We start from the raw sequence: 27,000 nt of genomic DNA, 5'->3' as shown, positions 1-27,000 counted from the left end.
GAGGTATTTTACTAGCATGTAGGCATTTGTATCAATCTTATTTGTTGTGTTTTCTCAATAGGATATGCATTAGTGGTAAATTACTGTCTTTTCATAAGGAAGGCTATTGTGCCTGGTAGTAAAGGGAGTTTGTTTTGCTTTTACTGAGATGTCATCAGAACCAGAATATCATTTTTGTATGGCGAGTTGTACAGGGTAATGCCCTAGATCTGCTCTACACTCATTGCTGGGGGTTGAGGGGATTCCTGTGTATGCAGAGTGCATGTTTACATTTAGCCCCATGGTCACATGTTCAGTGTGTCACGCATATGAGAACAATCTGTCAGGTGTGTCCCAGCCAAAAAAAGGTTGCGAACCACTGACCTAGCACATTGATAAAGTATTAATCTGGGAGCTCACTGGAAAAAAAAAGCTAAAAAGCTGAAAAGCTAAAGCACTACATGGGTACCATGAAGATTCAGAACCCAGCCATTCCACTGGGATGCAGTAAGTCGGAGAATGCAACAAAATTTGTACCTTAATATTCTACCAACTCGCTCTAAATAGATGACCGTCCTCAAATAGATTTCAACCTTTGCAACGATGTTTTGTATGTCTTTTACGCAATAACCCAATGCCTTTCCCTTCCCAAACAACCCACCCTAGCCTTACAAACTGACAAATACAAGAACTGTTTGTCCACTGTCCTTGCAAACTCACACCCCATGTGACTGAAAATTTGCCAGGAACAAGCACCATCCATTGCAGCCTGGAACCCTTCTGGTGGGAAAACCTTTAGGACCAAGAATGAAAGCTAAGTCTGGAATATTAAACTCTTTAGGGAAACCTGACCCACCCAACCCCAAATATAAGAATAATAAAATAAAACTGAAAAACCAAAAGAAGAAAAGAGTAGACACCACCAATGGACAGCAGTTGTGCAGTGTGCTTTGAAACCATTGTCTGGCCCAGTGGTTCTCAACCAGTGGGTCACCAAGGCGTGGAAGGTGTGTCACAAAAAATTTGACATAGCAAGCCTATGCTTTCTATAACAGTCACATGTGCTTGCTGCTAGAGGAGAGTGCAGAGAAAAGAGCTGGTACTTAAAATTCCTTATCACCGCTCCCTGTTGCTTTTCCCTTGATCCTGGCAATCACTGCCACCACCAAACCAAGAAGTTTGCAGGCATGCTGTATCCTGCCCCGCCATCCTGCCACACCTCCCCCCCTTGATGTTTCAGTTTTTCTCTGTATGCTTGTTATAATTTATGGTCTTATTTTGTATTAAATAAGTCAGTCTGCATGTTTGACAGTGATGAGGGATTCTTCTAACTAGGATGTAGATTCTGTGTAGGAATCTAGAGCAGTCTGGCTTGCTTTGTTTTTCCAATAGTAAGTGTACCGTGTTCTATATTTGCAGTCTTGCTTTTTCATATGTAAAGTTGTTGCTGTTCAGGTGCGGGGAGCTATTACTCTTATGGTATGGCTGGTTTATAATATAATTACTAAATGTCTTTTTAGTGGGTTTTCATGTTATTTTACAAAGTTTCTGGTAGGGAAGGGATTTTGAAGAAATATTATTGAGGGGATATTAGAATTGAAATATACTTTTGTATGATGAGTTGAAAGGGGAAATTTCCTAACTGCTCTGTATAAACTTCAGAAGCGATCAGAACTTTGAGGTTGACAGTGAAATGCATGAGTTTGTCTGTATTGAAAAACTGTGTGCTGCATATTAGGGATGTGCAGAGGGACGCCATACGTTGCATTCGGGATTCGGATTCGTCGGGGAGCAGATACGTTGCATTCGGCTGTATGGCGCCCCGATGCGTTAATATGGCGATTTCTATTCGTGTCCTAGCTAAAATTAACTACAACCCCCCCCCCCCCCCCCCCAAAGACTTACCAAAACTCCCTGGTGGTCCAGCGGGGGATCCGGGAGCCATCTCCTGCACACTCACACCCTCGGTGCCGGTTTCATCATGGTGCCGATAGCCTTTGACCTACTATGTCACAGGGGCTACTGGTGCCATTGGTCAGCCCCTGTCACATGGCCATCGGCACCATCTTGTGCTCCTACTGTGTGACAAGGGCTGACCAATGGCACCGGTAGCCCCTGTGACATAGTATGGGCAAAGGCTATCTGCGCCATTTTGATTATTTATTTAAGGTTTTTCTATACCGAATTTCTTGATGCAGATCAAATCAACTCTGTTTACATCGAACAAAAGTTTTAACAATAACATAGCCATCGCTCCGGGACCCCCGTTGGACCCCCTAGGGACTTTTGGCCAGCTTGGAGGGGGGGGGCCTCCTGACCCCCACAAGACTTGCCAAAAGTCCAGTGGGGGTCCAGGAGTGACCTCCTGCACTCCGGCCGTTGGATGCCAGTACTCAAAATGGTGCCAATCGCCATTTTGAGTACTGGCAGCCGATCGCCTTTGCCCTCACTATGTCACAGGGCCGACCAAGGGTTGGCTGCTCTCATCTGTAAAGGTGAGCCACATTAATACTAGTTAAACAAAAATCAGTCCACCATGGAAGTAGTCTGTTCCCTTAATATCTTCTAAAAGATTTTCTGCAGTTTTCACACTGGGGCATGCCATGGCTTTTCTATTAACACTAACCTGCAATTTCACTGGATTTATCATAGCATGATGGACTCCCAGGCTCTGCAGGTCTTTCTTGACCTTACCATACTTGTGTTGCCTCTTCTGCAATTCAGCTGAAAGGTTCTGAAATATTATTTTGCAGTTCTGATAGACATTTCACCAGTGCTGAGTATTCTCTGCCTGTCGGAGAAGATATGCAGTCTCACAGTCAAGGCGTATGGCCTCTCTCTGGTTGAAGGAGCAGGGGCAAGCACATGATGCACGCTATTAATTTTAATGGTGCCTTCCTTGCATTGCACTTCTAGAAGAGCCAGAAGCCATTTTGCAGAAAAAGAAACTGGGTCTTTTCTTCAACGTTTTCAGGGACTCCCAGGCTATGAATAATGTTTCATCTCGAGTGCTCAAGACTATTAATCTTGTTGAGCATTTTTATGAATTCTATATAACTTGTCTATCTTAACCCAGGCAGAAGTTAGTCCTCAAGATCCGGAGACCCTTTATTCCATCTCATCAAGGGAAGAGTTATCATGGACAATTTCAACTAACTTGCCTCTTTATCCATGATGACACCTAAGCATGTGTCCAGCATTTTTGTAATCTTTGTAGCAAAAGTGTCCATCCATTTTTAATATGTTTGGTACCTCTGGCAGACTCAGACACAGTTGCTTTGACTTCTTCTCAGAGGCTAGATCTGCAGTTAACTGCTGTCTTCTTCGCAGTGCCTTTGACATTCGCTCTCATTTTAGACCTTGATCATCCCACAGTGCAGGGATACAGCATTTAGATATGTCCTTAAACATTGAAATTATAAATAGCTGGGCTATATAATAAGCCCAAAGAGCAAAAATCAATATAGACCTGATAGGAGCTCAGCTGCTTGTCACTCGCTCAGAGCATAGTCATAAATGTTAACTGTTGATTTTAATTGCTCTTTTTCATTGTCTTTAGTTGTAAGATTTAATTCATTATAAATCTTGAAAAAAATCTGACAGGAATGTGCAAACTGGGGGCATACTGAAAAGCCAGTGATGTGGTGTGGAGATAAACTGAAATTGTAGTTTTTATTATATCAAGTAGCTGAGGTATCTGGGTGTTTTGTCTGATATCTTTCTGTGGGTGTATCTGTCTCTCTGCATTTATTCCTTTCAGTAATCAAAATTGGGCCTTTGAGCCTGCTGGCTGGTAATGAAATTGCCTTGTGCTTGGCAACTGATTCAAGGGCTGACTGATACCAAGCCAGGAATCCAGGACATTCTTCGTATGGATAGAATTGATTGATGGTTTGAAGGGTTTGCTTACCTCTCTATTAGATAGATATCTCATTGAAAGAGTGTTCAATATAACGAAAAATAAGCTAATAAATGTCATTTGAAGTGTGTTCAGAAAAATGCACATCTGTTAATTGTGAAAATTGCTTACTGGTTGCCTCTGAGTGAGAAAAAATTTCTATGTGGCCTCTCAAGTGAAAAGATTGAGCAACTCTGAGGTTGTTAGCTTTTGTTGACTTACCGTATTTTTCGCTCCATAAGACGCACCTGACCATAAGACGCACCTAGGATTCAGAGGGGGAAAATTTAAAAAAAAAAAATTGTGCTAAACCGGCTCTGCGTCTGGGTGTCTTATGGAGCAAATTAGGGGAGTGCATAGTTTTTTTTTTTTCTCCCCATTTTGTTTTCGGGTCTGGGGAGGGCCATTTCGGTCCACTCCCCAGATCAGAAAATTTTTCTTTCTGTGGGAACCCCCAAAACCCCCCCCCCATCCCAACCCTTTAAATTAACAACCTCCACCCCCCTGACCCCCCCAAGACCTGCCGAATTAATTTCCTGCAACCCCCCACCCTCCTGACCCCCCCAAGACCTGCCAAACGTCCCTGGTGGTCCAGCGGAGGTCCAGGAGCGGTCCGGGAACGATCTCCTGGGCGTGAGCCGTCGGCTGCCAGTAAACAAAATGGCGCCGACGGCCCTATGCCCTCACTATGTCACTGAGACCGACCGCTGCTATTGGTCGGTCTCAGTGACATAGTGAGGGCATAGGGCCGTCGGCGCCATTTTGTTTACTGGCAGCCGACGGCCCTATGCCCTCACTATGTCACTGAGACCGACCAATAGCAGCGATCGGTCTCAGTGACATAGTGAGGGCATAGGGCCGTCGGCTGCCAGTAAACAAAATGGCGCCGACGGCCCTATGCCCTCACTATGTCACTGAGACCGACCAATAGCAGCGGTCGGTCTCAGTGACATAGTGAGGGCATAGGGCCGTCGGCGCCATTTTGTTTACTGGCAGCCGACGGCCCACGCCCAGGAGATCATTCCCGGACCCCCGCTGGACCACCAGGGACGTTTGGCAGGTCTTGGGGGGGTCAGGAGGGTGGGGGGTTGCAGGAAATTAATTTGTCAGGTCTTGGGGGGGGGGGGTTGTAGGAAATTAAGTCGGCAGGTCTTGGGGGAGTCGGGGGGGGGGGGGGGTGTTTGTTAGATTTTTGTTTGGTTTTTTTTTTATATTCGCTCCATAAGACGCACATACATTTTCCCCCCACCTTTGGGGGAAAAAAAGTGCGTCTTATGGAGCGAAAAATACGGTATATTCATTGAACAGAACAATTTGACAAGGGGTGCCTAAACCTTTGCATACAACTGTGTTCATGCATTGGTTAATGTATGGAAATATGACCTTATGAATGAACAGTCTTGTTCTTCTGTTGGCTCACCATGTCTGATTTATCAAAATGTACATTTCTTTCACTTGAAATCTGAATGTGTGTGGGCTTATCAGTTTTGCCAGAATTTTGAAGTTGCTAAATGAAAAATATTGGTTACATTAGCACTGAAGTATCACACTGATTTAATCTTTGAGACTGAGTTGCTGTTTATTGCCAAAAGTCCCTTTTACTTGGCGCACACTTTTTTTTTTGCTGAGTGGGAAGTATTTTTTACTTGCTGCATAAAGCAGAATGTTCTGCTCCATGCTAATGTTTGCTTTAAATACCTGAAAGAGGATAGCGAACAGCATTGCTAATGTCTTTTGCAGAGAAGATGTGGAATTTTTCATCAGTATTTCACTGTGATGTGTTTCTAAATTTGGACTTCAGGCTACCATGGTGCTTTATTCAATATGATTTTAACCTCCCGCTGAAAATATTTTATCTGAGAATGTTATCATTGCTGTTCTGAAGTTATGCTTCTTAAAGAAACTATCCCTTAGAGCACCAGATTTTAAAAGGAAGCCGTATTCTCTGCACTTGGTAGTGTTTCATATTATATGCTGCAAGTAGAACTATCTCTATACTAATTAAAATGTTATTGTTGGGAGCTTAGTTTTAAAATACTTGTCGAGGCTTCCCAAAACTGTCCTGGAGATAGAGCAGCTTTTAAACTAGAGCAAAGGGGAAAATCGACACTCTGTCAGCTGCACATGGTTCGGAGGGAGGTATCTTCAAAGGATACTAATGACGCATTAGAATTAGGCATCTCAACAGTGAGATTCCAATAATAATTAAAGTAGTCTGAGTGCCTGTAATTAGAAATCTACCTGAGCTAAAAGATTCCAATTTATCCCTATCAGTTAAAAAGCAGAATGAAAATACAAACAAAAAACACACTTTGGCATTTTTGTATGCTAATACCAGAAGTCTAAGAAGTAAGATGAGAGAATAAGAATGTATAGCAGTGAATGATGACAGACTAAATTGGCATCTCAGACACATGGTGGAAGGAGGATAACCAATGGGACAGTACTATTCTGGGGGTACAAATTATTTCATGACGACAGGAGCATCTAGGAGGCGGGGTGGCGCTTTGTCTGGGATGGCATAGAGTCCAACAGGATAAAGATCCTGCATGAGACTAAATGCACAATCGAATCCTTTTGGGTAGAAATCCCTTATGTGTTGGGGAAGAGTATAGTGATATGAGTATACCACCATCTACCTGGCCAAGATGGTGAGACGGACAGTGAAATGCAAAGAGAAATTAGAGAAGCAAACCAAATTGGTAGTGTAGTAGTAATGGGGGATTTCAATTACTCCAATATTGACTGGGTAAATGTAACATCAAGACATGCTAGAGAGAGAAAGTTCCTGGATGTAATACATGAGTTTTATGGAGCAATTGGTTCAGGAACAGACGGGAGAGGGAGCAATTTTAGATCTAATTCTTAGTGGAGCAAAGGATTTGGTGCGAGAGTTAATGGTGGTAGGGCCGCTTGGCAATAATCATAATATGATCAAATTTGAATTAATGACTGGAAGAGGGACAGTAAGCAAATCCACGGCTCTAGTGCTAAACTTTTGAAAGGGAAAATTTGATAAAATGAGAAATAGTTTGAAAAAAACTGAAAGGAGCAGCTACAAAGGTAAAAAACTGTGCAAGAGGAGTAGACATTGTAAAAAACAAACAAAAAAAAACCTATCCTAGAAGCACAGTCCATATGTATTCCACACATTAAGAAAGGTGGAAGGAAGGCAAAACGATTACCAGTATGGTTAAAAGGTGAGGTGAAAGAAGCTATTTTAGCCAAAAGATCTTCATTCAAAAATTAGAAGGATCCAACAGAAGAAAATAGGACAAAACATAAACATTGGCAAGCTTAAATGTAAGACATTGATAAGACAGGGTAAGGAAATTTGAAAAGAAAATGGCTGTAGAGGCAAGAACTCACAGTAAAAACTTTAAAAAATATATCCAAAGCAGAAAGCCTGTGAGGGAATCAGTTGGACCATTAGACGATCGAGGGGTTAAAGGGGCACTTGGAAGAAGTTAAGGCCATCGTGGAAAGATTAAATGATTTCTTTGCTTCGGTGTTTACTGAAGAGGATGTTGGGGCGATACCTGTTCTGGAGAAGGTTTTCATGGGTAATGATTCAGATGGACTGAACCAAATCATGGTGAATCTAGAAGATGTGGTAGGCCTGATTTGACACCTGGACCAGATGGTAATGAAATTTCAGTTCTATTAGTAAAAAGATGTAACCTATCATTAAAACCATCCATTGTACCTGAAGACTGGAAGGTGGCCAAAGTAATGCCAATATTTAAAAAGGGCTCCAGGGGTGATCTGGGAAACTACAGACCAGTTAGCCTGACTTCAGTGCCAGGAAAAATAGTGGAAAGTGTTCTAAAGATCAAAATCACAGAACATATAGAAAGGCATGTTTTAATGAAACAGTCAGCACGGCTTTACCCAAGGCAAGTCTTGCCTCAAATCTGCTTTATTTTTTTTTTTAAGAAGTTAATAAACGTAGATAAAGGTGAACCGATAGATGTAGTATATTTGGATTTTCAGAAGGCGTTTTTTTTCAAAGTTCCTCACGAGAGGCTTCTATCGAAAGTAAAAAATCATGGGCTAGGTGGCGATGGCCTTTCTTTGATAACAAACTGGTTAAAAGACAGGAAACAGAGTAGGATTAAATGGATAATTTTCTCAGTGGAGGGAGTGGGCAGTGGAGTGCCTCGGGGATCTGTACTGGGACCTGTGCTTTTCAATATATTTATAAATGATCTGGAAAGGAATACGATGAGTGAGGTAATCAAATTTGCAGATGATACAAAATTATTCAGAGTAGTTAAATCACAAGCAGATTGTGATAAATTGCAGGCAGACCTTGTGAGACTGGAAAATTAAGCATCCAAATGGCAGATGAAATTTAATGTGGATAAGTGCAAGGTGATTCATATAGGGAAAAATAACCCATGCGGTAGTTACATAATGTTAGGTTCCATATTAGGAGCTTCCAACCAGGAAAGAGAACTAGGCATAATAGTGGATAATACATTGAAATCGTCGGCTCAGTGTGCTGTGGCAGTCAAAAAAGCAAACAGAATGTTAGGTTCTCACAGGACAAGCAGGATGGTAGTCCTCACATATGAGTGACATCATCAGGATGGAGCCCAATCATGGAAAACTTCTTCTGTCAAAGTTTCCAGAACTTTGACTGGCCCCTACTGGGCATGCCCAGCATGGCACTAACCCTGCAGTCAGCAGGGGTCTCCCTTCAGTCTTCTTTTTTCCGCGCAGCAGTAGCCTCGCGATAAAGGAATTCTGAAGAGCTTCCTGACAGGAATTTTCCTCACGGAATTACTAAAAGTTAATTGCCCAACAGGGGTCCCCTTCTAACTTTTCTCAGTCCGCGGTACTCCGGTAAGTTTTTTTTACCTGTTTTTCCGTCTATTACCGTCGAGTTTGGCCCTCGCAGCCTACTGGCTGTCGACCATACCACGGCTGGGTTTTGCAATGGCATCGGGGTTTCATTGGTGCCCGGACTGTACCCGCACCATGTTTATCACAGACCCCCATAAAGTCTGTGTATTGTGCCTAGGACGCGAGCACGATGTCTTGACCTGCACCAAATGTGCCTTAATGACACCGAAGGGTCACAAGGCCAGATTGGAGAAGATGGAACTTCTCTTCCGTGCTCAAACCCCGACTCTGTCCATCGCATAGATGTCGTTGGAACCGGCACTGTCAACTTCGCGCCAGCATTGACCACCGACCGGTGACCGACCGCCGACGACTTCTTGGCCATCGACACCCTCCACTCCCCCTCAGGATTGAGGGGATCACAGGGAGAAACATCGCCATCTGCACTGTAAGACTTGGACCACGGAGGGAGCGAAATCATAGACCTCGCCATCGTCTGAGCCGCTGTCTAAGAGACCCCGTCCAGGAAAGGCACCATTCCTGTGACAGAGTCCCTGAGGCAACCTTCACCCGATCGGGGATCGGAAGCCGCGACTCCGCCTTTAACGGTGGTCCCTCCGGCTATGCCTCTGCTTCCTTCTGTTCCGGAGCTGGGGCTGATTGCTCCAGGTCTCCGAGAAGAACTGGACCGGATGGTTCAGGAGGCCATCGACAAGGCCATGCAACGTCTTCAGGTTCCTCCGGCACCGTCTGTGGAACAGATCATCGACCCGATTCCGGCAGCGCTGGCACTGCTGCTATCCAGGATGGAAGCGCTTATGAGCGCTTTTCCTCCGATGGTTCCCGGGTCTCCAATGACTTTGCTCTCCCCATTAACTGCATCATCGGGAGGAGAAACAACGTTCCGCATACCTCCATTTGGAGTTCTGCCTCAGCCATCGATGCCGATACGTCCGGCGCCACCGAGTCATCCATTGATGCCATCATCGGTACCTCCGATAATTCCTCTGATTCCCTCTGAGCCTAGACTGGGACCTTCAGGTCTACAACCACCCTGTCCCCCTCTAGTTCCAAGAGGAGCAGGTGCTGATCCTTACGACACTTATTGTGATGACACTTCATCAGACACCGATGATTTACCTTCACCCACTGAGAGTAGGAAGCGTTCTCCTCCAGAGGACCTCTCCTTTATAAACTTTGTGAAGGAAATGTCTGAATTGGTCCCCTTCCAATTGCAGACTGAACAGGATGATAGGCAGCAGATGATGGAATTGCTCCAATTCCTGGATGCCCCCAAGGTAATCACATCTATACTCATCCATCGGGTCCTTCTTGATCTCCTCAAGAAGAACTTGGATCAGTTGCTCCAGTACACAGGAAAGCTGACACTACCTATCTAGTACAATCAGCCCCAGTTTTTCAAAAATCTCAGCTTGATCACCACTCGGTCATTGTAGAGTCTGCAGAAAAAAGGGCAAAGAGGTCAAAACCTCACTCATCTGTTCCTCCTGGAAAGGAACAGAAGTTCCTAGAAAACATTGGTCGCAGAGTATTCCAAGGGGCCATGCTCATCTCCTGAATTGCGGCCTATCAACTTTATATGACCCAATATAACAGGGTCATTTTTAAGCAGATACAGGTCTTCTCAGACTCCCTGCCTCAACAATTTCAAGAACAATTACAAACCCTAGTCAACAGGGGATTTGAGGCAGGCAAGCGTGAGATTAGAACATCTTATGACCTTTTTGACACTTCTACCAGAGTGTCTGCAGCTGCCATCTCGGCGAGGCGGTGGGCCTGGCTCAAGTCTTCTGATTTTTGCCCAGAAGTACAAGACCGGTTATCCGACCTGCCTTGTGTCGGAGATAATCTGTTTGGTGAGCAGACTCAACGGATAGTAGCAGAATTAAAAGACCATCATGAGACCTTAAGACGGCTCTCTTTGATGCCTTCTGACTTCTCCTCAAAACAGCCCTTCAGAAAGGACTCTAAGAAGTTATTCTTCCGTCCGAAGAAGTCTTGCCCGCCACCATCCAGATCCCGTGCCACGAGACCTTATCAAAAACCGCAGTCTCGCCAGCCCGTAAACAAAAACCACAAGCAGCTCCTCAACCAGGACCTGCTTCAGGTTTTTGACTTCCACTTAGAGAACAGCAGCCACATTCCTCTGTCACACATACCAGTGGGAGGTCGATTGTGCCACTTCCACAACATGTGGCATCCAATCACATCCAACCAATGGGTATTGGCAATCATTGCTCAGGGTTACCATCTGAACTTTCTCGCCCTGCCACCGGACTCCCCACCTCTACAGACATGGAGAACATCCGACCACTCCATTCTTCTGGAACAAGAGGTTTCCCTCCTTCTCCAGTCGAGCAATAGAACCCATTCCATTCTCTCAGCAAGGCCTAGGGTTCTATTCCCGGTACTTCCTAATCCCCAAGAAATCGGGAGGTGTCCGTCCTATTCTAGACCTAGGGCCCTCAACAAGTACCTTCAACGAGTAAAGTTCAAGATGGTCACCTTGGGATCGCTTCTACCTCTTTTACAAAGAGGAGACTAGCTCTGCTCTCTGGACCTCCAGGACGCATAAACCCATATTGCGATAAGTCCAGCTCATCGCAAGTACCTGAGGTTTCTAGTAGGCCCCAAGCACCATCAATATAGAGTGCTCCCATTCGGCCTAGCGTCTGCGCCATGAGTCTTTACCAAATGCCTCGTAGTTGTTGCAGCCTTCCCCAGAACCCAAGGTGTTCACGTCTACCCCTACCTGGACGATTGGTTAATCAGGGCTCCCACTCAGCAATCTGCGGTCGTCCTTCAATCTAACCTTACACACTCTAATTTCGCTAGGATTTCTCGTCAATTACGACAAATCCTACTTAGTCCCATCTCAAACCCTTATCATTCATTGGGGCAGACTTGGACATCTTTCAGGCAAAGGCTTTCCTACCTCAACAACGAGCACTGACTCTTGCGTCCCTTGCTCACCAGCTGCAGTCTCAGCACTCCGCAACTGCACGCCAATTTCTTGTCCTCCTCGGACACATGGCATCCTCCGACCATGTCACATCAATGGCCCGCTTGGCCATGAGACTCATGCACTGGACTCTGAGGTCTCAATGGACTCAAGCTATTCAGCCTCTGTCAGCCATTGTCCGCATAACTGACTCACTCTGTCTCTCGCCTGGTGGAAAAATCAGACCAATCTCCTCCAGGGATTGTCCTTACAGACTCCAAATCCTCAAATCATTCTCACCACCGATGCTTCCAACCTCGGGTGGGGAGCCCATATAGCCGATCTGCAGACACAAAGCTCTTGGTCTCCAGAGGAAGCCAAACACCAAATAAATTTCCTAGAACTTCGAGCAATCAGATATGCTCTCAGGGCCTTTCAGGATTGCCTCTCAAATCAAGTCATCCTGATTCAGACGGACAACCAGGTAGCAATGTGGTACATCAACAAACAGGGAGGCACAGGCTCCTTCCTTTTGTGTCAGGAAGCTGCGCAGATTTGGCAGGAAGCTCTCTCCCATTCGATGTACCTCAGGGCCACCTGGTTACCGGGAGTGGACAATGTGTTGGCAGACAAGCTGAGTCGCATCTTTCAACCGCACGAGTGGCCTCTCAACCCCTCGGTAGCGAACTCCATCTTCCAACAATGGGGATATCCTTGGATAGACCTCTTTGCGTCCCCACAGAACCGCAAAGTGGAGAACTACTGCTCTCTGATTCGCAGCAAATACTCTCAACCCAGAGATGCATTCTCCCTCTCTTGGGCAACCGGTCTGCTTTACGCATTCCCACCACTTCCTCTTCTCTCGAAGACTCTCGTGAAGCTACGTCAGGCCAAGGGAACCATGATCCTGATAGGACCTCACTAGCCTCGCCAAGTGTGGTTTCCAATACTTCAGGACCTCTCCATCCACAGGCGCATTCCATTGAGAAAGGACCCGATTCTGATCACTCAAAACAACGGGTGCCTATGACATCCCAATCTTCAAGCCTTGTCCCTGACGGCATGTATATTGAAAGGTTAATCCTTCAACCACTTAACTTTTCTGAGCCAGTTTCCCGTATCTTGATTGCTTCACGGAAGCTTTCCACGAGAAAAGCTTACTCTTACAAATGGAAAAGGTTCACGTCATGGTGCTCTTCAGTCCCTTGACCCATTTTCCTGTCCAATCCCGAAATTTCTGGACTATCTCTGGCAACTATCAGTCAGGTCTTAAGACTTCCTCCATTAGAATGCATAAAGGTATCGGGGATGTCTCTATATCAGTACACCCCCTTGTAACATGTTTTTGTAAGGGCTTGCTCCACATCAAGCCCCTGTTACGTCCTCCGGCCCCTTCTTGGGACCTTAATCTAGTTCTGGGGCGGCTCATGAAACTGCCATTTGAGCCTCTCCAATCCTTACTTCTCTGCTATCTCACCTGGAAGGTGATTTTTCTTTTGGTGATCACTTCTGCTCGCAGATTTAGTGAGTTACAGGCCTTAGTCACCTACCTGCCTGATACTAAACTTCTGCATGATAGGGTAGTACTTCGCACTTTTACCCTAAGTTTGTGCCTAAGGTAGTATCGGAGTTTCATATCAATCCATTATACTACCCACCTTCTTTCCCAGGCCCCAGTCAACCCAGGAGAACGGGCTCTACATACCCTTGACTGTAAACGTGCTCTAGCATTTTATGTAGACCGTACAGCTGCCCACAGGAAATGCACTCAATTGTTTGTTTCCTTCGATCCCATCAAATTGGGTAAACCTGTGGGTAAGCAGACTCTCTCCTCCTGGTTAGCGGACTGTATTTCCTTTTGTTACCAACGGGCAGCATTCCGCTTCAAGACCGTGTTAAAGCGCACACTGTCAGGGCCATGGCAACATCAGTAGCGCACCTACATTTGGTGCCGCTTGCTGACATCAGTAAGGCTGCTACCTGGAGTTCTCTCCACACCTTCGCAGCCCATCATTGTTTAGACAAGGCTGGCAAACAAGATTCCATCTTCGGCCAGTCTGTGCTACGCAACTTATTTGTGAACTGAGGTACCAACATCCTTCCGCTAACCCGGTAGGGTTCAGGATGCCCTCTACCAAATTCCATCCCAGTTCTTGTGCCTGTTGCACGTCTTTGGGTACATTTGGTGCATTGCTCGGGCATCCTCAGCTCTGTACTCACCCATATGTGAGGACTACCATCCTGCTTGTCCTGTGAGAAAGCAGAGTTGCTTACCTGTAACAGGTGTTCTCACAGGACAGCAGGATGTTAGTCCTCACGAAACCCACCCGCCACCCCGCGGAGTTAAGTTCGTTTACGTTTTCTTATTTTATTTTTTGCATGTACGTTTTACTATAAGATGAGACTGAAGGGGGACCCCTGCTGGCTGCAGGGTTGGTGCTATGTTGGTCATGCCCAGTAAGTGCCAGTCAAAGTTCTAGAAACTTTGACAAAAATGTTCCATGATTGGGCTCCATCCTGATGATGTCACCCATATGTGAGGACTAACATCCTGCTGTCCTGTGAGAACACCTGTTACAGATAAGCAACTCTGCTTTTTTTTTGTATTTGGTGCTGTATCAGCCTTTAAACAGCTTTCAGAATATGTGTTTTGTGATCAGAATATAGTTTTTGATCAATTTATTCTTTTCCCAGGTGGTTTCTCAACAGTCTTTTTGGTGCGGACTCATGGTGGCGTACGATGTGCATTAAAAAGAATGTATGTTAACAATGTGCCTGATCTTAACATCTGCAAACGGGAAATAACCATTATGGTAAGTAAAGTAGTGATTAACATATTATTCTATGGCTTTGAAACAGTGAATGCATGCAGATTGCTGGTGGTCAACATGTGATATCCAAGATTCAGAAATCTGTTTCGTTAAAATTCCAGTTTTTCGTAACAACAAAGTAATGCTGTAGAACCCTGTATTTAAGAGTATTTTTGCAATTTCTGGATGTTTGAAGGAAGTTTTTTTTTTTTGTTTTTTTTTTTAAGTAATATGCCACAAATATACACCAATAATTCCTTGGGGGGGGGGGGGGTTCAAAATATTTATTGGTTATCTTTGGAAGTTAGATAAATCTAGCAGGGTAAAAATTCCCCTCTTCTGACTGGCTTAATTTGTTTGCAGAAAATCACCAGACGTACAAATTTACAGGCCGATACAGTAAGGAGCGATAGGGAGAGCTGCGTTAGTGCCGGGCGAACCCGTGGTTGCCGCACGCACAGTCCAGCTCACCTACCGCTCGATACTGTATGTAAATAGCTTGCAAATGCAAGCTGCGTCTAAGAAGCGTTCGTGAAGTGTTAGGCCCGCACAACCCATTTTACTGTATAGAGCACTATACAGTATCCTGGGTGCGCTGGCCTAACGCTTCACAGACACGCTGGTATCTGTCATTTCAGATGTCATTTGAAATGACAGGTATCAGGAAGTGGGCGGTTCTCCTACGCTCGGGATTGCCAGTCCTCCTCTCCTCCCGAAGCAAGCAACGGGCATGCGTAAGTTGCTCTGCTCCAATAGAGCTTATATTGCAGATAGACTATCGCTGTGACGCCAAATGTCGTGACGTCACATCTTGAGCGGCCCAATTGAACGCACAGGGGCTACTTACTGCCCCCCTTCCAGTCATTAATTCAAATTTGATCATATGATCACTATTGCCAAGCGACCCCACCACCGTTACTTTCTCACCAAATTCTGTACTCCACTGAGAATTAGATCTAAAATTGCTCCCTCTCTTGTCTGTTCCTGAACAAATTGCTCCATAAAAATGTCATTTATTCCATCCAGGAACTTTATATCTCTAGCATTTACCGATGATACATTTACCCAGTCAATATTGGGGTAATTGAAGTCTCCGATTATTACCGTACTACCAATTTGGTTAGCTTCCCAAATTTCTCTTAGCATTTCACTGTCAGTCTCACTATTTTGACCAGGTGGACGTTGGTATACTCCTATCACTATTGTTTTCCTCGACACATAAGGTATTTCTACCTATAAAGATTCAATTGTGCATTTAGTCTCATGCAGGATGTTTATCCTGTTGTACTCCATGCCATCCCGGACATAAAGCGCCATACCACCTCCCGGGTGCTCCTCTCTGTCATTGCGATATAATTTGTACCCCGGTATAGCACTGTCCCATTGGTTATCCTCCTTCCACCATGTCTCTGAGATGCCAATTAAGTCTATGTCATCATTCACTGCTATACATTCTAATTCTCTCATCTTACTTCTTAGACTCCTGGCATTATCATACAAACATTTCAAAGTTTGTGTTTTGTTTGTATATTCATTCTGCTTTTTTCCATGTAAAAAATTTCAAATTTATCTGTTATTTACTGTTCCCCTCTTGTTCCATGTAACGCTCTCCAGCGATATTTTTAAGTTAGTGTAAACCGGTGTGATTTGTATCTTATACAGTAATGTCGGTATATAAAAGTTAAAAATAAATAAATAAATTGATAGGGATAAGTTAGAATTTTTTAGCTCGGGTGAGTTTTTAGTTACAGGCACTTGGACTACTTTTCTTATTATTGGAACCTCATTGTTGGGATGCCCTAATTCTAATGCATCATTAGTATCCTTTGAAGATACCTCTCTCCGAACCATGCGCTGCTGAGTGACTGTCGGCTTTCCCCTTTGTTCTAGTTTAAAAGCTGCTCTATCTCCTTTTTAAAGGTTAGCGCCAGCAGTCTGGTTCCTCCCTGGTTAAGGTCGAGCCATTCCTTCGGAAGAGACTCCCCCCTTCCCCAAAAAGTTCCCCAGTTCCTAACAAAACTGAATCTTTCAAAGAATCTCTTTGCCAGCACTTGGGCTTGATGTTTAAATTCTTTGTCCGTAGAACAAATTCTTCTCAACCTAAAAAACTGACTTCCTGGATGTCAACTCTCCCTTATCATATATGAGATCTCTACTCACAAACAAATAATTCAGCAAAGGTTTCCAAGATATATGGTGTTATTTATGATACATTATTACGTGGCTACATCATATTAGCAGTTTTTTTACAATAGAAGTAGAAATGGTGATAGGCAGTCAAATATTTAAAAAAAAATAAAGGATGACAATAAGTGGGAATTTACTTTAAGAACATAAGAACATGCCATACTGGGTCAGACCAAGGGTCCATCAAGCCCAGCATCCTGTTTCCAACAGTGGCCAATCCAGGCCATAAGAACCTGGCAAGTACCCAAAAACTAAGTCTATTCCATGTTACCATTGCTAATGGCAGTGGCTATTCTCTAAGTGAACTTAACAGCAGGTAATGGACTTCTCCTCCAAGAACTTATCCAATCCTTTTTTAAACACCGCTATACTAACTGCACTAACCACTTCCTCTGGCAACAAATTCCAGAGTTTAATTGTACGTTGAGTAAAAAAGAACTTTCTCCGATTTGTTTTGATATTTGTTCTTCTGTCTCCATCTTCTCTATAAGCCTATTGGATTAGTTGATGAAGTTCTGAATGGAATGGAAACTAATCCTGTAAAATATGGGTACAGATTAGAAAATTAGTAAGTTTTTGGCACCTTTCTGTGCCATAAACCCTACTGTGGGTAAAATGTTTGAAATTGCTTGTGGTTCTACAGGGTTTTCCTTTTATTTTTATGCTTGTGCTTATTGATGAAATCAAATGCAGTAGAAACCTTTTTGAATAAGTCATGAAAGCCAGAGATGTGTTAGAAATGTGTGTTTGGTTTTTTTTGGGTGGGGGGGGGGAGGGGCTCCTTACATTGGCTTGATATACCCCAGTTTACTGTTGTGCTGGACTTATTCATCGAAAAGAACAGAAAACTCCTAATTTTCATATTAGTCCTTGGGGAATTCTTTGCTACTACGGAGTGCAGAATTTGCGTAGAATTCCCCTCCCGTGCAGAATTTAGTTTTTGTGCAGAGTTTGAGAGAGATGCCCTGTGGATGGTGAGCAAGCAGAGTTCATCCCAATTGTGGCAAAGATCAGGCCTGGGGCAGTAGCTGGCTGCAAGTGGAATCTGTCGCGTTCATGGCAAAGATCAGACCCGAGGATCAGCAGGCCGCAAGTGGAGAGTGGCGAAGATCAGTAGGCCCAGCATAAGAGGCAAGAAAGCTCATGAGTCAGAGAGGCAGTGTGCTTGTGAAGGGAGCCTGTTTGCGTGTGTGTAAGCGTGAATGAGAGATTAGGATCCTGTATGTGTGAATGAGGGAGTGTATGTATGCGCAACAGACAGGATGCCTGTGTGAGGGTGTTTGTATGTGCAGGAGAGAGGAGCCTGGGTGTTGGGGTGTTTGTGTGTGCAAGAGAGAGAGGGAGTTTGTGTGAGGGAGAGGAGGACAGAGGGAGCCTGTGAGGGTGTGTATGCATGTGCGAGAGAGAGAAGGGAGTCTGTGTTGAAGGTGTGTGTGGTTGAGAGGAAGCCTATGTGAGGGCCTGAATGAGAAAGTGGTCAAACAGTGGGAGTGGAGGGCTGGTGGGGGGGAGGGGGGCATGGAAATAAAATGGAAGGACTTCAGCATGGAGGGGGAGGGGAGAAAGTGGAGAGTGGAGGAGTTGGGGCCTAAAAGGGTAGAGTGAAAGAGGTCTGGTCAGGGGAATAGGGAGAGAGGCAGAAGGGACACTCTTAGTGTACTTCTAGGGGAATTCTGCTCAAAATATTTAACTCTGCATCTTTGAGTAATACATTTTCTGTATTGCCATTTTAAATTAAATACTTAAGGACTGTGATGTGTATTGTGCTTTTTTAACTAACATAAAGTATGCAGAATTTTGCAGAATCTTTTTGCTCAGAATTCCTCCAGGAGTAAGAGAGACTAAGTGCAAAAGCATATGTGGACTATAGCAAAGTGTGTGATTGTTCTGCCTTGTTTTTAATCCTTTTCTCCCAAAAACCTTTTGGAGTTCTAACTGTAAACATTAATACATCTTGGAAAGTTAAATGTTAACTTCCTTTTCCCCTTGCTAGACCAGTCCTTACACAGCCGGAGACAGAGGGTACACTCCCCTCATGGCCTCATTCTTGACAATAAGGGGTGAGTGGTCATAGGCCCTTGCCAGTAGTCTTTCTTGCAGCTGTGGATAAGTGTAGACAGACTTTGCTGTGTCTTCCAGAGCCAGTGAGTGATTCTGGCTTGGTGGAGCTTATTAGCTCCTGAGGCAACAATCCCTTGGGGCTGCTTTCCCCAGTGGAACCTCATCCCAGGAAGGATCCTGGTAGAATGGACCTAGGGAACTGATCCCTTCTTTCCTAGGGAACGGAGGCTGTCTTCTAGTGGTGATCCTCTTCCCTAATGGAATCCTAGAAGCCCTGACCCTAGAATGGCATACGCCTTACAAAAAAAAAAGCCCCACTTCCCTTTTTTTCTCCCAGGTTTATACAGGAGAAATAAAAATAAAAGGGAGCATGGGCAGGCAACATGACTGCAGCCTGCTGACTCAGAAAAATTTCCTGGAGAATAGGTAAAATGAAGGGGGGGGGGGGGGGGTAATGTCACGTGAACCGCACCTCATATCCAGTATGTACGTTATTTCCTCAACGCTCTTTAGACAATCACGGTGAAATGATGTATATTTCATTTTTGAGCAGTCACGGTGATATCAATAATTTGTAAGATTATATATATATATATTTTTCACCAGCTTTATATCAGTTCTATTCCAATGCTATATGTTTCATCAGCTCGACAACCAGCCAATGTTTCACAGGAAACTGCTTCATCAGGAATCAGGAGCTGTAGATATTGGTAATCCATTTTTCAGATATATATATATATATATATATATATATATATATATATATATATATATATATATATATATATATATATATATATATATATATAGTGTCACCGCTCCATTCACATTCATTCAGATTCCTACATGACAGAAAATATGTATTATAATGTTGACAACTTTAACATGTTACTTATCTAGTGTTGGCAAAAACGCCAACCTTCCATCAGGACGATTATCATCTCAAGAGGTGTTGAATCAATAGGAACAGAGACCATCTAAACATCAACTGTCAGCTTATAACAAGAAACCAATCAATCTGAGACTACGCATATGAGATGATGTCATGTCTATCTGCAGCATAACAACGCTGTTCATTCAGACAAAATGTATTACTACAGGAATACATTTAATTCAAGCTCTGCATTTAGACCTTTGGGATGTAATGTATCCAATAGACGTATACACTTCTGTTCAGCTTGTATCAATTTTTTATTCATATCTCCTCCCTGCCAATGTGGCAAGATCTGTTCTAAAACGCATATTTTCAATTCATCAAAAGCATGTCCCTTCTCAAGGCAGTGCACTACTATAGGTGCATGCAAACGTTTTGTGGCAAGGAACCCAAGAGATTTAACGATTTTATGGGTTGGTTAAATAATTGCAGTCCTTGCTTATGGTTTGCAGCAGTTTATCAAACACAAAAAATTACATTTTTGGACATTTCTATTCATAAAATACTGAATGGTTTTAAAACCTCTTTGTTTCGGAAACCTGTGAGTAGCAATACTCTGTTGCACTTTACCAGTGCACACCCGCGGAACCTCAAAGAGAATCTACTGACCAGTCAGTTTTTTAGGCTTCGGTGTTTATGTTCATCTAGGGAAGAATACCAACGTCAAGCAGCAAATTTGCGTGGTCGTTTCCTGGAAAAGAGGATACCCAACACGTTGTGTGAGACGGGCATACCTCAGAGCCAGGTTTACTAATCGGGACTAGCTGTTTCTACCACGTAGAAAAGTTAGAGGAAATGCTGACATGTGTAATACCTTTCTCCCCAATTGCACCTGTGATTAAAGATATGATTTTTCAAAACTGGCACATTTTGCAAAATTACGCAGAATTTGAGTCGCGACCCAGATTTACGTACACCAAGGATTCGAGTTTAAAGGACCAATTGGTAAACTCAGACTCTACAGTCCAACTACTTAAATGTTTCTGGAGCAGATTGTTACCAAAAAAAGGTAGCCTTTACTGACAGTTTCTTTTTGGATGCCTCTCAACAGTTCGAAGAGTGCTCCTACTAGGGCTCTGAGGACCAGATGGAGATCCCCCCTGAGGGATAACTGGTCTGAAGAGTGGTCACCCCTTTCAAAAAGCACACTATATCTGGATCCCTTTAATGCACTCCCTATAGCAGGATTCGGATGCAACTTGTACCTTCAGTTAATTGAGCACTAAACCCTTGTCCAGGCCTTTCTGCAAGAAGTCCAGAATTTGTGAGGTATCAGATCTCCATGGGGAAGTTTTATGCTCCCAACGGAAAGCTTCAAATAGTCTTCACACTCGAATACAGGCTAACAAAGTAGAGATCTTATGTGCTTTTACCACAGTTGTCATGGGGAATAGCCTCTCCCTCATAGGCATGACCTTTCAAGAGCCAGGTCATAAGTCAAAATGGAGATGGAGCTTCCATTGGACCCTGCCATAGCAGAATGTTCTTTGGGGAGTTGCAGGTGACCCCACTAGGAGCCTTATTAGGGCTGCATGCCAAGGTTTCCTTGGCCAATCCAGTACTACCAGAATCACATCTGAGAGGTGATCTTTCATATCACCTTGCTATTATAGAGGCAATGGTTGGCTTAAGGCAGTGGTCCCCAACCCTATCCTGGGGGCCCACCAGCCAGTCGGGTTTTCAGGATATCCACAATGAATATGCATGAGAGAAAATTTGCATGTTACGGAGGCAGTGCATGCAAATTTTCTCTCATGCATATTCATTATGGATATCTGAAAACCCGTCTGGCTGGTGGGCCCCCAGGACAGGGTTGGGGACTCCCTGGCTTAAGGCATCCGTCCCACTGGATCCTACCTCCATCTGTTGGCTGAAGAACTTGACAGTTTTGGCAATCACTCAGGTTGCTGTTACTTCCAAGACCAAAGGTCCCTCACCATTCCGCTATCATCTAGAACAGTGGTTCCCAACCTGAGGTCCATGGACCAATAGGAGTCCACGAGACCATCCCAGGGGGTCCTCCAGAAGGGATGCAAGGAAGCTTACCTAGGGAGAAAGTGAGTAGGCTGCTGCTACCTATGAATAGCAGAGCTGCTGCCAAAGACTAGGAGAGTGAGAGTGGGTCTGTTAGGGTTCTGAAAACTTCACCACATACTGCTGCAGACCAGGAGGAAGGATAGATGGGGGAGCTACTTGTACCCATTAGATGTTCAAATCGTACTGCCATAAATTTAGAAGATGTAGAGAAGAGAGGGGCTGATTGAGACTGTCAGAACCTTTGTAGCCTCTACTGTACACTGAGGAAAGCAGGGGAAAGCTGGGTTATCACAGTGGTGAGAAACATTTCCCACTACTGCCATGTAGTCTGCCACTGGCATGACAGAGCAATGAAAGGAGATCTGCACAAAAATAGTGAGTAGAATGACTCTGAGGAAGAAAGGATAAATTGGGATTGACAGTGAGGGAAAGAGGGAATAGAGATAGGAATGAAGAAATGGATATCTCTCCCCTCCTTATCCTCCATGATTGACCTGGTTAAGGGGCATGAGAGTGGAAGGCAGCCTATCAGGGGAGAGGAGGAAAAAACCGCTGGAATTGACAGGACAGAGATAGTGGACCACCACAGGAAGAAGGGAAAGATGACCTCCAAGGATGGAGGAGAGAGGATGAGAAGCCAGGTATGGATATAAAACATTGTTTAGAGGGACAGAGACAGACATGAAGCCTTCTTCCCATTGAAAAGCAGGCTGTTTCACTTTTCTAAACTATAAATTTTGTGACTATCATTTTCTGTATTTGTTATAAGAACCATAAAGAAAGAATAAAAGGAAAAGCAGGCTAAAAGGGGGTCACATTTTCAGGGAGGGTAAGTTTCAAAACGCTTTGTGGGTTAACAGCTGTTTACCTGTTATGGCATGCAAGCATTAAGAAGTGTGTGGGATCCATGAAACTTTGTGTAGCTGAAAAGGGATCCATATTCCTTGAAAGGTTGGGTACCCCAGATCTAGAAGGCATCCTGGCTAAGCTCCCATTTTCTTGGGTCTAGCCTGTTTCTTCTGAGAAAATCTGCTTGAATATTTACTTTTCCCACCATATGAGATGTTGACAGGGCAGGTTTCTTTCTACCCTGGGGCTGGAAGTGCCCCCTTGTTTGTTCGCATATGCCAGCACCATGGCATTGTCTGAGAGGACTGACTGCCTTCCCCTTTATCATCACTATGCAGAACTAGAGTGTTAATCTGATTGCCCTTATTATTAAACCTGTTTATTGGCTATAATGCTTCCTCTTTCGTATAACTCCCTCGAGCCAGCTGGCCCTGACAATGTGCTTCCTCATCCGAATGTGCTGGTATCTGTTAGAATGACCCACTTGGGAGGCTCTAGACCTATCCTTTTCACTAGTTAGAGGGGTTCAGCCATCACTCTACACACTTCCCCCCCCAATACCAGGGAAACCTTAAGGTGGCAATCATAGTTCTGAGAAGCAGGAGACCAGTGTATCAACAGTAATTGCTGTAACAGGCACATATGTACTCTGGCCAACAAGACTAGGTCTAAGGAAGCTGTCAATCCCAACAGTTGAAGATAATTCCACACTATAAGACACCAGGATGTGGAATGCCTTTACTTGCTCTATTCTTGGGATCGAAGAGAGCACCTAAGAACTCTATGGATTGCAACAGTTCTAGACTGCTCCTTGCATAGTTTTCCATCCAACCTAGCCTTTCTAGGAGCTGGTCTACAGTGGCTGATGCTTATCGGGTCTCCTGGAGAGTGTTTGTTCTGATGAACAAATGGTCTAGATAAGGGTGACTATCATCCAAAAAGGAAATCCCAAAGCAACTTCTTTAAACTTAAAACGCCACTCACCGATGTTGTATAGTAACAATAATGTATCAGTAAACTTTTTATGGCCGCATCATCAAGCCTGACAATGTGTCCACCTGATATTCAAAAGGAAGCCGTCCGGTCTTTTAATCATTTGCGGTCAAGATCTTTTTAAACAATGTGTGTTATTTTCTCAACGCTCTTTAGACAATCATGGTGAAATGATGTATATTATTTCATTTTTGAACAGTCACAGTGATATCAATAATTTGTAAGATTATATATTTTCTTCCCTCTCTCCCTTGCTCCGTTTCCCACCCTAACCTCATTCCCTCCTCAATCTCCTTCTTCACCTTACCTGCCCACCCTTACCCATCATGATATTAAGTAGCTTTAAATAACAGAAATGTCTTCGGTGCAATATAGAAATTGTATCCACACTCAGAACCGGTATTGTTTTAGATACTATTTAGTTTTTGTGTTGGTTTGTTAAGGTTTAATAGTTACATCAATATTTTAATTGTATGTTATACTTTATTGGATGGTCTACAGTCTGTTCAGCCTGTTTTCCGTCAAAACTGTTATATGGAATTTAGTTTATTTAATACCTATTAATAATGTCAATGTAAAGCCTGTTGCTAAGTTATTGTTAAATGTAAACCGCGGTGATGTATTTCTTTACGTACTGCGGTATATAAAAACCCTTTAAATAAATAAATAAATATATATTTTTTCACCAGCTTTATATCAGCTCTATTCTAATGCTATACGTTTCATCAGCTCGACAACCGGCCGATGTTTTGCAGGAAACTGCTTCATCAGGAGCTGTAGATATTGGTAATCCATTTTTCAGCTATGAGTCACTACTCCATTCACATTCATTCTGATTCCTACATGACAGAAAATACGTATTATAATGTTGACAAATGTAACATGTTCCTTATCTGGTGTTGGCAAAAACTCCAACCTTCCATCAGGACGACAATAGTCTCAAGAGGTGTTGAATCAATAGGAACAGAGACCATCTAAACATCAAATGTCAGCTTATAACAAGAAACCAACCAATCGGAGACTACGCATACGAGATGATGTCATGTCTATCTGCAGCGTAACAATGCTATTCATTCAAACAAAATGTATTACTACAGGAATACATTTAATTCAAGCTCTGCATTTAGACCTTTGGGATGTAATGTATCCAATAGAGTTTAAGTTGCATTGTCCCTCTGCCTTGCTTTTTATTTACATAGCAAACAAACAGGCAGATCTAGATAAGGTATCCTTTAATGTAACATTCTCATCAGGGTAAGGTTTCTTTTTCCACTGAGCTGTGACAGTGCTTTTGGGGCCTGTCAGTATTTGGCCTGTACATTTCTTGACTATTATGATTCATATTTGCTGCTTTCAGGGATAAAACAGATCTCCTACACAGTCAAAAGCTTACATAGTGGTCTAAGACATACATTAAAAAGCATTGCTGAAATAAATGAACCCTGAGGTACTCCTGTTTTAAGTGGGATCCAGATAAACACATTATCAGAAAAATTTAAACTTGAAACAGGAGTACCTCTGGGTTCAGCGCTGTCTGCTACCCTCTTTAACATATATATGCTACCCTTATGTCATCTGCTGGCAGGCCTAGGGATAATACATTACATTTACGCAGACGACATTCAATTAATTCTACCAATAGACGACACAATTGAAAAAACATTAAGTCTAGCTAACATGTACCTAGACATAATTAAACTATTTTATTTATTTATTTAGAAACTTTTATATACCGGTATTAGTGGGGACATCATACCGGTTCACATATTAACTGAAGGCTTGGAAAATACATTTCATCAGGGAGAGTGTAAACTGGGTGGGGGGTTAACCAGAGGCAGTAGGAAGAATAGATAAAAACAAGAAGTCATAACAAGAAAATAACAATTTACAAAGTGATTATCTCCTTAATATAAGGATGGAACTTATATATTGTTGATAACCAGATGGAACTGGTGGAACCAGATGGAACTGGTTGATAACCAGATGGAACTGGTTATCAACATTGACAAAACTGAATTCCTTCACCTTGAGAGAAAACATACTAAAATCATTCAAACACCGATAACCCTAAGAAATAACCAAACAATTGAGCTAGCCGACAAAGTAAGGAATCTGGGAGTAATAATGGACCCAGAAATCAACCTGAAGCAACACATATCTATAAAAGTAAGAGAAGGCTACGCAAAACTTATGGTCCTCAGAAGATTGAAACCATTACTCACACCTGCCTACTTCAGAACAGTATTGCAAACACTTATCTTTTCTAGCACTGACTACTGCAATGCACTCTTACTAGGATTCCCAAGCACATCGATAAGACCACTCCAGATACTTCAAAATACTGCAGCCAGAATACTAACGGGGAAAAAAGAGGAGGGACCATATAATCGAAACTCTAGCAGACTTACATTGGTTACCTATCGAATACAGGATAAAATACAAAGCCTTATGCACCATACACAAACTAATATATGATAAAGAAGCAGATTGGCTAAACACAGCCTTACGAGTACACGTTCCACAAAGAAACCTCCGCTCAGCAAACAAAGCACTACTAACAATCCCTTCAGTAAAGTCAGCAAAATTAACCCAAGTGAGAGAAAGGGCTTTATCATTGGCTGGGCCCATACTATGGAACACGATGCCCCCCGAACTCAGATTACAGAATAATCTCAAAACTTTTAAGAAAAATCTAAAAACATGGCTCTTTAAAAAAGCCTTCACTAAAGAGTGTGGAGGGTAGAGAATGAAAGTACAGGGTAATGCAGATGAGAATGAATTTACTCAATCCTACATTTAAGAAGTAATATTTCAAAGCGATAGTAACTCAATAATATACCTGGACTTGACCAACATTACTCAAATAATGATTTTATTTATGAAATTGTAACCGAACTTTATTGGCACCTGTTAAATGTACGATATCCTACATTTACTTACCTTAATCTATGTGCCTATTTGTAAACTGTTGCGATCGTATATAACTTAGCGACGGTATAGAAAAGTTCTTAAATAAATAAATTGATGTTCCTAATTTAACTGGATATACTCTTATCAGAGAAATAAGAAGTGAACCATTGTAAGACCTAATTTGTCAGCCCAATTTGTGCAAAACAAGAACACAAGATTTTATGGCTAAGGGTATGAAAGGTAGAAGAAAGGCCTAGCAAGACCAGAATAAAACTTGTGTACCATTCTCTATACCTCTAATCATAAAATCTAAATTAGATCTTAATAAAATCTCAGTACTAAATTTTGGCCTAAAACCACTTTGGTAATTGTCAAGTAAAGAATTATCATACAAATATTGTTGCAATTGTTTAAATACCTTTGCTAAAAATGAACTAGTGGAAATTGTGCTATAGTTATTAAAATTTAAACTATCAGTTTCTTAATCCGTGGACAATCTGAGGCTTTTAAAAGAAGAGATATAGTACCTGTC

At 43.1% G+C, this 27,000-nt stretch overlaps 1 protein-coding gene across 4 annotated transcripts in view; it reads left to right on the top strand.

The window, feature by feature from the left end:
• The window catches only part of BMP2K (BMP2 inducible kinase), a 402,471-nt gene that overhangs the window by 40,507 nt on the left and 334,964 nt on the right, over nt 1–27,000 (top strand). For all 4 annotated transcript variants that reach the window (XM_029600312.1, XM_029600318.1, XM_029600326.1 and 1 more), the window contains exon 2: nt 14,382–14,500. In XM_029600312.1, coding sequence (XP_029456172.1) covers nt 14,382–14,500 — 119 coding nt within the window. The remainder of the gene's footprint in view (nt 1–14,381; nt 14,501–27,000) is intronic.

This window comes from Rhinatrema bivittatum, chromosome 1 (genome assembly GCF_901001135.1).
Source record: "Rhinatrema bivittatum chromosome 1, aRhiBiv1.1, whole genome shotgun sequence".
NCBI lineage: Eukaryota > Metazoa > Chordata > Amphibia > Gymnophiona > Rhinatrematidae > Rhinatrema > Rhinatrema bivittatum.
This window is presented reverse-complemented; position numbering and strand designations above follow the sequence as displayed.